Source organism: Coturnix japonica, chromosome 5, assembly GCF_001577835.2.
Source record: "Coturnix japonica isolate 7356 chromosome 5, Coturnix japonica 2.1, whole genome shotgun sequence".
NCBI classification, from domain to species: domain Eukaryota; kingdom Metazoa; phylum Chordata; class Aves; order Galliformes; family Phasianidae; genus Coturnix; species Coturnix japonica.
The window spans coordinates 5597719-5611566 of NC_029520.1; the positions used below are offsets into that span (position 1 = coordinate 5597719).

Sequence of the window (13848 nt, forward strand, 5' to 3'; positions counted from 1 at the left end):
CTACAACAGTCTGCAGCTTGCACACATCATGGAACAGGAAAAATTGTGGTTGTTGAAGCAACAGACCCAGTTTAGAAGTTTTTTGCATCAAGAATACAAAACAAATATACTGTATACACAGGACAGACATGCCTCCAAGCATAGGGCTTCTCTTTATACAGCAGTGGAGCAGAATGGTACACAACAGCACTCTTCAGCTCCCAAGCACAATATGAGGGTTTTCAGAGGAGAAACCCTACTGAAGCAATACCTCAACATCAGTATAAATGAAGACCTGAACAGGGAGATGTGAGGTATTCCCTTTGCAGTATATCAAAGCTTTAAGCTAGCAAGCATTACACCATGCAGTTTATTAATGCGGTAACCTTTCGAGCAGCTTCCATCCCTGCTCAGTTCTGGGGATGTTCTGTTTTTTTCTCAGACTTTTGAGATGTAGTGGCAAATTGTGATGACAGCACACATGCGGCCCTGCAAGTTTATGCTTTCTGTGGAACCAGGTCTTGATCCCAACAGCACAAGTGTGAAAGACTGGAGGGAGCAGACAAAAAGCTTCCCCCTGAAACTGAGCAAGCTGAGTGTATTTTAGGAAGTACATCCATACATTATATATAGCTTATACACCAGAGCGATCTTTACATTGGACTGTGATATTACAGAGACCACACGTAGGAATCCCAGCTACGCAATGTACTCCGACTCTCCAGTGGGTTGAAGGCTGACGTTTTTAAGACCTACTTCAGATCTATAACAATGAACAAGTTCTGTAGTTGTCAGAAAGAAAAAAAAAGCAAGTTCTGTAGTTGTCAGAAAGAAAAAAAAAGCAATCTTCCTGAAACTGATGATGTTTGTACAGACTGAGCTGGTAAGTGCAAACCCTGAAGGACCTAACCCGCATTCAGGAGCCCTTGAGCTGCCATGGAGCCATGAGGAGAACTGGGAACAAGGTGAGAGCAAGGCAGAGTGAAGCGATGCCTGGGTGTGTGCAGGTATGAGAGCTCAGTGGGACCTGCAGTGAGGCGGGGAATGGAAAACAGAAAGGAATGAAATCGGGGAGCTCTCATACAGGGAGCAGAGGTTATGGGTGGAGATAAGACAGTCTCCTGATCAGCTGTCAGCCTCGTGTACGTTCACCCTGCACACAGCATAGGTAAAACCCTTCCCATGCAGATAAGGTCTTTCAGGATCAAAAGTGATATTTTATCTACTAAGAAAAGAGATGTAAATAAAATATCAAACTTTGCCTTGCAAATCCCCACTGATGCAATCCAGGCCAACAGCTATTTCTGCAACAGGAACAACTGTTTAGACACAGACTTGAATCACTGTTTATTTTCTGTTAGCTGACATTGACCCCCAGGGCTTCAAAGTTTCCGATCCGTACCCAAAAAAAGAACTCAAAAGGAAAGTAATTCTTTCAGGAGTTCTCAAAACTAAAAGGCCAAGCAAAGACAAGCCAGTCCTCCCTGTGGGAAGGTTATGGGGCTGCCAAAATATACAGGGGAAGGAACATTTTAAACAAAAATCCCAAAGATCTGATACGTGAGTGTTCAAAATAGAAAACAAATGCATTAAAAATAACAATAAAAAAAAAAAAGGTTTCAGAAAGCTCTTTGCATCGGCTCCAAAGCAAGCCAGAGTCACTGCTTAAATAACTGCACCGGAACTGTTGTGTAAGAAGGGAAGAGCTCAGCGTGCAAAGCTCCCAGATGGGAAGCAGGTCTGTGAGGGGTGGGCTGGGGGCTCACTGTGCTTAGCTGGGTGCCTGCAGCACTGAGCCCCCGCTCAAAGCCCAGCATGTTCACTCATGTACACTCGGCACATGGAAACGCGTGCCTTGTTAGGAACGATTTGTTGAAGTGTTGGCAATGTTACTGTAGCATAATGGAACTTAAGGAGGAAGAAAGCATCACAACACAGATAAACAAACCTGCGCTCTGCCTGAAGGATTCCAAATAAGGAACTGCTGAAATAACGTGGAAAACAGGCCCAAACCTACACAGCAGCTACACACGCTGCACGCTCAGCTGGCAGTTATGTGACTGAAACACTGCAGGTCCCACTGCACCTCTCCTCCCCCCCGCCCATCAAAACTGGCCTCGAACCAAAGTTTTATCGTAGAATCTGTGTAACTTAAAAGCCCTACACGACAACGAATGATCCTGAATAAAAAGAAAAAAGCACATCGTGCTTTACAAACCGAACTCCGCTACTGTGTGTCATCGTCCCATCAGCACGGAGCGCTTCCCGTGCAGGCAGCAGCACCAAGTCAGCTACCCACACTTTCTGGGCAAGTGCCCACTAGGACAGAGCAGCAGAACCAACTCACACCTGCAGCATCACCCCCCGGCAGGCCAGCAGTGCTAACACTGACAGCCGCTCACCATGGGGGTGTAAAAGTTTACCGAAGAACGCGTTAGCGGCGCAGCCCACCCAGCACTCCAGACGAGGCGGGGCAGCTCGGCGGGGCCCGGGGCCGTTCCCCAGCAGCTCCCCACCCGCCGCCCGGCACGGCGCAGCCTCGCCCCCCTGCCGGCCCCCCCACCCAGCCCGGGCCCGCCCCAAGGGGAGGCCGGGATGGCCGCACGCCCCCGTGGCGAGCAGCCCCCACGGAGGTGGGGAAGCGAAGGGGAGGGGAAAAGAGGGGAGGCCGGCGGCCCCCCGGCCCGGCCTGCCGGGCGCCGCCGGGAGGCGGGGGCGGACGTGAGGCCCCGCGCCCTCCCCCGCCGCTCCGAGCACGCCCCCTCGCCGCCGGGCAGCGCCCCGGGACGGCTCGCACCCGCACTCACCCGCCGAGCCCAGCAGCAGCCACAGCAGCCACATGGCCTCGGCGCCGGCCGCTCCGCGAACTTCAGGGCTGCTCCGCCGGCCCGGCCCCGACGGAGGAGCCTGCGGCCGGGGCGGCGGGCGGGGAGGCGGGGGAGGACCCGGGGCGGTGCCCGCCGCCGCCCCGCCCCGCAGGACGCCCCTGGCCCAGCCGAGGCCGCCGCCCGCGGGTCGCGCCCGGCCCCGCCGCCCCCTCGGGCGGGGCGAGGAACTGGCGCCGCGGTGGGATCGTGGGCAGTCGGAGCTCCGACAGCGTTCGGGAAACTGCAGTCGAGGCGCTGCATGAACGCGCTGGGCTGCAGCAGCAGCAGGAGGAGCGGGCCTTCTTTTAAGGAGCGTTAATTTTCAGTATAGAATGACCAAGAGCAAAGAAAGCCACCTTAGCTCGTGAGCCATCCCGCTTTTATGGGAAAATCGCTGTCTCTTAATTAAGCAGTTCCTTTTGGTTGTAAAGTATTCCCCTGCGTGTGGCAGCGTATAAGTGGATCTGCGTGCTTGCAGAATAAAGTTTAACTCTCTCAAAAGCTTGCAGCCTGCGTTTAATAGCTGAAGAGAAGGGCTTAGTGCGTATGTTATTTTAGCTGAGAATTAAAGCTGGTTTGTAGCAGTAAAAAGCCACTAAAATGCTTCTAAAACTGCTCAGCTCATCTGCGCAGAAATACCGTTTAGGCAGAATTCTTACAATTGGTATCTAATAAAGCTGGAGCAGCTTGTGGAGATTGCTTGGTAAGGATTTTGCGTCATTCCACAGGATGGTTTAGCCTGTATTTGTGGTATTTCAGCCCCTCATAGTTAACCCATGGGTGACATGATTAGAAACTGACCCCTGCAAACACAAAGACCCAGCAAGAACCCCGGTCACTGTACCAGTGAAAGTGGAACACACCAAATTGGCTGCTTCAAAGCGTATCAGAGAAGACTGATAAGAACTTTTTGCTCCCTGCTGTGAAGCCTGCTAAGATGAGTCAACCACAGTGCTGACTCCCATGTTCCTTGTAAACTAAAGATGGCTACTGCCTACATATGGGACTCATGATGCAGCAGGAATGGCATTTTCAGAACATGTAACATCTAAAGCTGTGTTTTAGATGAAGACCAAAGAGTATATACAAGTGATAGGGAGGGACTTAGGTAGATCAAATAGGTAAAAGTATTGCGAAAATGAAGGTACAATCAGATGAAAGGAGCTGGTCAGGAGTAGCTGAACCCCACATTGGATCACTACAGTCTACTCTGCATTCTCAGTACAACCTGTTTCTATGTGTGCTGGCAGTTCTGAGGGTGTGTGTGAACACTGGCAAACCCCAGACTCCGTTAGCCAGCAAGCAAGATAAGAGGCCTGAACATCTGTAACGGAGCAGGACCACAGATCTCTGATTTTCCCCCCACGATCTGCCACCTGGATGGATTTTCAGCTTCATACCTGGAAGCAAGATGCGATCCCAACTCTTCTGCAGACTGTGTGGCCTTGAGGAAGTCGTTCATGTCAGCCCAGGCTTTGGCTTTCAGTGAGGCCACCCACACCACAAAGATGCTGGAAGGATAAACAAAAAATTCTGGGTTACACAGAATGTGGTTGGATTCTGAATGCCTAATAGTAACGTGGGGTACCAGCAAACAAGGAAATATACTCCCCCCAAAAGATTCCTTTCTTGCTTTTATTAGCTTCACAGCAAATTACACCAGACTAATGAAGAGCTGTGCTTGGCCTGTGGTCTTGGCAAGATCCGTTATGAGAAAGCCACTCACTGTAGCTTTGTGCATGACAACTGAAGGCTAGAAAGGGAAATTTTCAGCAGAGCCAAGCTTGTCAGAGGAGGCTTATTAGTATCAACACAATTGCTTCTGGTGCTTCCTTCACTGCTCTAAAAGATGTGGGATTTTTGCTGCTGGATTTGCAAGCCCAAGTGCAGCTTTACCTGCAATGAAGTGTTGCAGTATTTGGTATATGACCGACTGCCGCTTAGAAAGGCAGAGAGTTTGGCACTACGCTTAGCAACAGCTTTTTGATGAATTCAAAATAATGGTAATTCCATTTTTAATAGTCTGCAGCAAAACAATAAACGTGGATCCAAAACATACTTTTGTAAAATTTTCATCATCATTAACATCTATCAAGTTAAACAGGCATACCAGAATATCAGCCTATAGCCACCTATCCATTAGGATTCATCTCCTTTATGGCTTTGCAATGTTTTGATCCTTAGCTTTGCACCAAGCTTGAAGCTCTCCTGACTGTTGTTACCTTGCTCTCTTTAGAAAAGAGATTTATGGATCAGTTTTCAAAGGAGGAGTCATAATAGGCATCCAGATCTCTTCCTATATCACTCCTATGCTTCTCTCACATCTTACCATGTAAAAATGGCATGCATTACCACAACACCCATCATGAAGTTCAGAAACAGCTTCTAGACATGCAGTTCCACCATCAGCCTTCTCAGAAAAGCAGATAGAACTATCACAAAGCTCAGAAAGTAAGACAAGCCTCCCTGCCCCGTGAACACTGTGGGTTGCTGAGCCCCCAGCAGTGGGAGGCAGCTGGGCACACTAGTGCACTGCCTTTGAGTCCCTGAAGCTCCAAGAGCCCCACCAGCCCTGGTTTCCTAGTTCAAGCAGCTCCGCTGCTCACAGTGCCCGAGGTGCGAGCACGGCTGGCACAAGGACTGCTCTCTGCAGAGCCAGCCTATTCTGTATTCTATGTGCAGAAAGGGTTTTAATGAGCATCTAGAAAAAGTGTGTTATGACAGACCCAACCTGGGATGTTCTGCTGGTACAAATTAAGCTAGCTTAAGTGTTAAATCCTCTTCTTCCTCTCCTGCCTGGATGTGGGCTCTTCATGGTAGAAAAAGCACAGAAACTGTAGCACTGCTTGCTCTACAGTAGCTGCTCGGCTTTCTCTTCCAGTGGAAAGAGGAGGCCTGGAAGCTCTGGCTCATTCATTTTCATTTTATTTTCGCCTATCACCCTTCTACAAGGAGCCCCCTGCTGTGCAGCTCTCATTTGGCCTGAGCTGTGGTTGTAATGGCATTCTTGGTTTCTGACTCAGAAATCAGAGATGGAAAAAGCATGCTAGGTCAATCTGTGCAGGGTTGTTCTCTGTATCTCCTGCCTAGTGCCCTCCTTCAGGCTCATGTGGAGGGACTTCCCCGGTGCTCTAGCAGAGCACCCCAGCACCTGACAAACTTTCTCCTCTGCCTCCTGTCCACAACTTACTGTGGGACTTGGGGTGACCAAAGGCCCCTCTCCTCCTCTTTCTTCTGCCATAGGCATTTTGCTGCTTTGCTTCTCCATTTCAGCCTTGCCCGTCTGTCCTTCCATAGCACAGATTGCATTAATTGCATCTGTGCTAGTGCACAATGCATTTAAAAACATTTAACCCCACAGGCTGCACTCAGTCTGAGGCTTTCCCCTGTTGCCAAAGCCATGGCAGGGAGCACTACGGCTGCAGCAGCACATCACGGAGCACTGCTCCATGGCAGGACAGGGGGCTTAGCTCAGTGCTCTGCCCACTCTGATGGCAACTGTCAAGCATTACCAGATAACACCTATTTATTCCCTGATAACACTGAAAATGTAGGATCCCCCACCAAACTCTATCACTTAGGGAGGACACAGCTGTTCTCCCTTCTTCTCACTTTACTCCAAGCAATGCTACACTTCATCTAGTACATTTTCAGAGCAGTTCTCCCACTCTCACACCCACAATGCATGTGGCTGTCCTGATGTGTCCAGACAATTCTGCATCTCCACATCACTTCCTCAAGCCAAGCAAACTCCCAGTTTCAGCTACTCTGATACAAAGGACAAAGTTTGAAATCAGACATGACAGTGAAGTGACGCCTTTTTACTTTTTAATCCTTCTCTGTAGCACAGCAAGGCCATGCTGCCAGATTCAAGTGCAAAGTAAAAGTACTTTCAAGTGCATCACTGCCATTTGACATATTTATACGTACACATATAAAACGGGCAGTTCCATAGTTACAGGTTCTAGCTATAAAGCCAGACAAAAGTCTTCTTGTCCCACCCCTCAGCTCAGTTTTACCATCCCTGACCTTCCAAGTACTTGTATTTTCTGGAGGGACTGATTAGAAAGCTGTTGTGTTTGCAAGCTTTTTTTCTTTTAATTAAAAAAGTAATTTTCTTTCTTTGATGTGAATGTCATTCATTGCCTAATAGCAATATTTTCAGCAAGTGATTTCAAAATAAGTCATCACAGACTGAATGTGGGACAGCGAGATGATTATGTGGTTCCTGCTCCTTCCGCACAGTTAGCATAGCTGTACCTTTCCTTCACATAATGGGCAGTGTGTGAAATTTCCAGGCTGCTTCCAGAATCCAAAATAGGCAAAGACAGGTAAACAGCATGGATTACTTGGCAGCAAAGTAGATAATCAATAAATGAATGCCCAGATCAATACACATCCTCTAGCAGGACCATAGCAATTACGCTCTGGTTGCCCTTAAAGAGCCTTTAACGAATAAATAACAAAAGGCAAATCAATATGTCCAGATGATAAAAATTTGGTGTAATCTGCAGGATAATGCCATAAAACTACATTATGTGTGTAGATCCCCAGGTAAAGTAAAATGTTACACCAGCTATCTATGCCACCCGAGGGCCTGACAGTTTAACTCATGCCTCCGGTTCAACACCTATTTTAAAAGCAGTGTGTCTCTTTTGCTCTAGGTCATGAAAGAAACACATCATGAAAGCCTCTTTTTACGTGCATGTGTGATGTGCTATCTCACACATATGCCTTTGTAGACAGTGCAGAGGAAACGCAGCAAGAAGCAGAGAAGCCATTAAAAATTCAAGGCTGGGATGGAATGGAATAACCAGGATGCTGAAACCTTCATGGGAAAAGAAGACCTAAGCTAAAACTGCATTTTCAGAGTGTCAGATCTTAAATTCATTCTTTTGGAATTGAAACCTGAGGTCCTTAATCAGACAAGCTTCCTTAGAACCTGAAAGATGGTCTTGACCACAAAAGGACTTCATGATTAGATAAGAGATGAAAAAGGAGCCCAACTTATGTCTTCTAAACCCTTCTGAAATGCAAGGCAACAAGGTGATGGGAGAAGGTCATCTCTAGAGTGTTTACAGTTCCTATACCTAGCTAGTATTCTAAAAACTGTGAATGCAGTCATTTTATGTTCTCAGTAACTGCTGAGGCTGCCTAGCTGGCTGGAAGCGCAGTGTTGGTAGAAGTAGGGTACAAGTAGTTGGCACCTGCGCAGGAACTTATCCAGGCTTCTTCAATTTTCTGAAGTGTGAGGGAGTGCCTGGTCATTATAAGGACTTCTTAATGATGTGTCATTACTATGCACTAATGACACTGATTTGAGGAAAGCACACCTCTCATTTCTCGCCACAACTCCTGAAGACTGAGGCTTGCTGACTGAGAAATGGGCTGGCTGAAGGATGTTGAACATGTAAAATAATAACACAAGCTTGTATGGCCAGAGGTGCAGTGCAGGGGCCAGCAGCACTGAGTCCTGCAGTCCTACTGTCAGCAGAGGAAGTGGAGTAACAGCTGAACAAATCTGTCCTGCCAGACCTGTTGTCCCACCCACACTGCACACAGTATGGGTGCAGATATAGCATGGATTTAGATATGGGATATTCTTTGCATACCTTTTTAGTCTTTGTTGTTTGTGATCAGTGTGAGGGGCAGGAAGGGAATAAGACCCCATATTATAGCACGGACTCGTTCTTATTTTACACAAGAGAGCAATGGCATATTGCACTCACTTTGATGGTTTCCTGGGTCTGCAGGGAGTGCTCAGTAAAAGCTTTCTGCTATGTCTGGATCGACATAACTGGGATTGTTTGTCCCATATGAATTGAGCCAGGAAGTACTGCAGTATGTAGATGGGGAGATAGGAAAGCAAATGTCACTGACAGGTACGATCTAATTTCACTATTAGGCTAACGATGTGACTGATGCTGAGCCAGTAGGAAATGATTATGGCCTAGATTAGATTACACATACAATGTCAGAAGAGCTCTTCTCTATTCCCACAGCCCTTGCTCTCGTGTATCCCTGCCCTTCCCCACCATGCTCTAGAGAGCAGCAGCTCCTCACCTCCCTTCCATCATGCTCCTCTTAGTGCAGGCAGTTTAGAAAGCTATATAAGCAATTACAGGCTACATAATAATGTTCCATCAGCCACCTTCCCTTGCCCTCTCTTGAAATCTCATTAAAGAAAAAAAAAGGAAAACCTGTCTGTATGGAAATCCAAAGTGACCTCTCTTACACATGCATTAGTATTTGTTTCACATGCCAGAAGCACAAAGGGCTTTTCATATCCAGAGGCTGCTGGGTATATCAGCAAGGCAGACAGCTCACCAAAGCAGCATCTCCAGTGGCTGCAGTCACTCCTGAAGCTCTCTGGCTAGGAGATCCTCCTGGCCTACTGTTGGCTGGTGCCCCTCTGCAAAAACTTCCACTTCTCTGTCAAACAAAAGGAGTAGGTGTGTGCTGCATAACAGGACAGTTTATGTTTATGAAATGTGCTGTCTTGTCTTACTAAGAGAGAAGCAAAGCAGCTTGTGAGGTTTTGGAGACCATGCTCACAGTGCACACATAGATGGCAAGGCATCTTGTAAGAAACTGTCCAGCTGACTTTAGGAGGGAGGGTACAGGATGCAGGGAAAGACCACAGCACCGTTTCTAGAGGAGCTGTTGTTCCGGTTTTATAGCAGGTTAGGAGCAAATATAGAAGAAAGAAGTGATGGATGATTCCTGCCTCTTTGAATACTGCTATATAACAACAGGGGTTGTGCAGACAGTGAAGGCCTTGTATGTCCCCACACTTGGCAGCACGCCCTCAGATCCCTGAGAATCATTCTGCTTGAGTTCAGACAGATCTGAATCAGCCCTGATGGCACAAGTGTATCTTAAGCTTGAGTCACGTCTGAGATAAGAAAAAAAGGAAGCTTCCACTGGCTTGGAACTTCATATAAAGCCAGCACAAATTTGCATCTGAGAACAAAATGTCCCGAAGTCCAAAAGGTTCATTTTTTAGAAGCTGGTCCTAATGCCTATGAAATGGTTTCATTTTATTTCTGTTTGTATTACACTTACAAGCTTGCACTAATGTTGCACAAACACCTAGCATGTGCTTTTCCTACATTTACATGGCCACTAGGTTGATTGATTTGGGTTATTTGTTAACTGCTGAGTGTTTATTTCTTTTGGAGTACTGTTAGAAGCCTCTTAAGGGTGACCAGAGCACTGTATAGGAATCCCTTTGGACTGGATTGTAAAAATTTAGTGATATAAACAGGGATTGCTCCCCTGAGCTTGCAGATATTAGAGGATGCGAGGCCCTAGCAGAGCTGTTAGAAACGCTGGCAGCTGGATCTGCTGAGATGGCACAAAACCAGGATTTTTCTTTGTTAACCCTCACCTCATGTTTGAGCCACTCAGTTCTTTTTAATTTGACATTGTTAATGGCTAAACTGCAGCTTGCACTGAGACGTGGCAAGTCAAGAGTAGCCTGGCCCCAAACCAGCTAAGAGATATTATTTAAAATACAACCTTCCCTACTCTGATTTGTGCACGAGATGGAAGTTCCAGCTTAGGAATGCGTCAAAGTATCAATTCCTATCCTGTACAATCTGTCAGAATTACAAAGCACAGGAAAAGAAAAATAATCTTGGGAAAATCCCATGGCAAGAAGAGTTGAAGACTCAAAAAGGAGGAAAAAAGTTGTAAAAGTGTATTTTCAAGAGTGAGAGGGATCCTGGCAATATTATCAGTCCATCACGATAAATCTCCTATCTTCATTTGATTTGACTGTAAGAAGGCATTTTTTTCTATTTTGTATGAAGGTGGAAGGAGTTAATAAATTCACTCAGGTCTGTTAAAATCCCTTAAAGCACATGGTAGGAAGCAAGACAAGAACACAAACAAGCAGCTATTACCATCAGACAATTTAAAATCACTAGGTCAGGCCAACTTCTGTCTGGCATGTTATCGTAAATCTCACCACCTTGTCCCAAATAAAAGAGTTAAACCAATGCTCAGGGTACGTCCTGATCTGAAGCAGGAGCTAGAGTTTCTATGTCATCCACACAAGACATGCATGGCCTATGTGCAAGGACCTACCAAAGGCGCTTTCAAAACCTTCTTAGAAAGGGCCACTCTCAAAACATTGTAACACTCCATTAACAAAATTATTTCTTGCAGCATGTAGGAATGAAAGAAACCCTTCTATAATGACATGATTTTTTGCCCTTACCTCTTACGTCCTCCACCTCCCTTTTGGTAGCAATATCAGGGAATTCTTCAGAGCATCTGTGATTCATATTTAACAATCTGTCTTCATGAGTGTCATTGCAGGGAGTCACTGAGGAATATCTCCACAGGAAGCATCAGAGAAACGCAAAAGCAGGCACCTGGAAAAAAAAAAAGACAGTTATTAAAAATGAAGAAGATACCTTTAAATTTAACCTGCATCCACAGGAAAATAATGGATTCTTCAACCAGGAATGGGAAAACAATTTTGCACTGCAGGACTATCCCAAAAAGTCTTGGTCCTGGCAGTACTGGAGTGTTGGCATCCCTTTCCAGCACAAGTTATATTACTTAAGCAAAAGCATATCCTATTCCATTCATTTTCCTTCTCATGAGCCAAAAGCTAACCCTTGCACTTCCTTGTGATCGCTTTCCCTTTATTCTTTGTCATTTTGGATGCCAGCTCCTCAGTGTGTTAGCACCGTGCTCAGCCTGAGGAAGTGCTCTTATGACTGAGGCCTCTGTGTGATGCTGCTATAGCAATCACATTTGGAGGAAGGCTGAGGAGCACCAGCTCTGAGAGGGCAGCTGAAGAGGAACTGGGATCCAAAGCAGCACCTTGAGTCTCACCTGGTTCCACCCGGTCCATCCTATGGCAGCAAGATCACAACCAGTGTCACCCTGATAGCTTGCAGAGGGAAAAGCCAGAGAACAGCTGTCACACCCTGCCTGCACTTCATCTCACAAGGTTTAGTTATTATAAGCATTTACCTGAGGCACTCACTACCCAGTGGCTATTAGAGAGCAGTTAAGGTCAGAAAAGTGATTAGTTCGCAACAGTTTTCTGACTTAGCTGAGGGGCTTTTCTCATCTTTATTGAAGGTTATTTGCTTTGCCAGCAGTTGTGTAATTTTCTGCTAGGTAATCCTGAGCGAGCGTCTGTCCATGAAATCTTTTCTAGAATTATTAGAAGCTGAAGGCTGAGTTATTGTTCTCTAAGAGAGCCTTTTGCTTCGCATGCTGTCTCTAAGCTCAGCATCTGTGCTATCTCTCATGCTATCCCACACAAGCACACATATACAGTTCTGTAGCTCCTGAAGTTCTACTGATTAACAAAGCCAATTAGTGAAACTTACATCATACTGCTGATTTAATATATTTCATTCCGTATGCATTCTGCTCCAATTCACAGATACCGTATTTATTTGACAGGCAACACCCCTGAGCAGGAATTCTGGATTCTTTCATGCGGACTGAAATGAAGAAAGTGATACAAGAGCAAACACAGCGATACAGATCTGCACTGCCTGCGTCCAGCCTTCTGCAAAGGCATCCATCATTTTCAGCGTCAGGCTGAGAATGTTACATTTGTTTTGACTACGTTGGAAGAACAAAGTCTCCTCATCCCACTGCTCTACTAGCAAAAACAAATGCCGATAGCAGGGAGGAAAAACATTGTCCTTGATTTCCTATCCCATCCAATGTAATTATTTTCTTTTCATCTTTAGGCTCGTTCTTTCTGCCTCCTTCCCTCCTTTCCTATTAGCCTTTTCCAGTAAACAATAGCTTGGCATTTTTTAAAACTCTCCTGTATATTTTGGCCCAAATCACCCCTCCTACCCCCCCCCCCCCCCACACACACACACACAAATGAAATATGATTAGAATACCAAATACATGTATAGAGTTGCATTGCTCACAGTCTCGCTTTCCTCCCTGGGGTGAGTGTGCCCTCTTTTGTGTGCAGTGCACACCAAGACAAGCTCTGCTCCACAGACAGACCTCCAAGCTGGGGTCCTGCCGAGATGTGCCAGGGACTGTTCCAGAAGACTCACTGTGTCCCCAGCAAGCTACGCATGTTTGGAGAGGACGGTCATCCCTCTGGCCAGAGGAAGGCAGTCGTAACAGCTAAATGATGGACTTCAAATCTTCCCCTGCACTGTAAATCCCCAGCGCAGCAGCTGTGGGCATTGTAGTGGTGAGCAAAACTGATCAGTCTCATTTAATCACGTCACACTTCATTTGTGCCACAAGTGTCAGGGAGCCGGGCACAACAAGGTTAATGGGCTGCAGTGCATCAATGGTCAGTAATCAGATTAAGTGGGCGCTCACCCAGTTGCATCCACCCTGAGCACTGCTTTCACCACCTGTGCCAGGCTGGCAGGAGGGAGCGCAGGCCATAGCAGCCAGGAGAGTGAGGTATTGCCAGAGCATGGGCCTCGGTGGGATACTAAATACAAACTGGCATGGCAGACCTGGAGCTATCTGTGTCTTCATACACTCTGTCTTTTTAGCACAGTGAGGGGTCATTAGTATGGGCACCATTATTTTATAAGTCAGCCCAGCTGCTGGAATGTGATGGGAATTGCTGTGGTTCCCCTGGAGCAGGACGGAGTGCTGGCACACACCAGCTTCCATGACCAGTGCATCTTTACCGTGAGGCTCAGGCTCAGCACAGTCACTTCCATGCATGGCTGGAGCAAAAAGGAAGCAGAGATGAATGAAGGACGTTTCCTGAATCTGGGAGCCAGGGAGGGTAGTACAGGCCTGTGGGGATTGTCCTGGGAGAAAGCCGATAATGGGAACGCCTGCAAAATCCAAACTTAATCTTTTGCGCTGCAGAGAACTAATCCTCACGCTTGACATTAATCTTTTCAATGGAGATAAAACACCCTTATCTGCCATGTTGCTCATTGAGCCAGAAGGCAGGGCCTGTGGTCTTCCCGAGTGGGAGGCAGAGCTGCAGAAATTTTTGCACAGATGCTGTCTTTATGCTGGCTGA

At 46.7% G+C, this 13848-nt stretch overlaps 1 protein-coding gene across 6 annotated transcripts in view; it reads right to left on the reverse strand.

Moving 5' to 3' along the window:
• LDLRAD3 (low density lipoprotein receptor class A domain containing 3) overlaps positions 1-13848 on the reverse strand; it is a 142312-nt gene that overhangs the window by 102707 nt on the left and 25757 nt on the right. For 3 of the 6 annotated variants that reach the window (XM_032445215.1, XM_032445214.1, XM_032445216.1), the window contains 3 exons: positions 12203-12319; positions 11071-11227; positions 4247-4357 (listed from right to left, as the gene is read on the reverse strand). Coding sequence is in view for 2 of the 6 variants with exons in the window: in XM_032445213.1 (XP_032301104.1) it covers positions 2787-2820 (34 nt within the window). In the remaining 4 variants the exon portion in view is untranslated. Of the gene's footprint in view, positions 1-2197; positions 2222-2786; positions 2916-4246; positions 4358-11070; positions 11228-12202; positions 12320-13848 lie in introns of those variants that run through there. The other 3 variants (XM_032445213.1, XM_032445212.1, XM_032445217.1) reach the window with 2 other exon arrangements.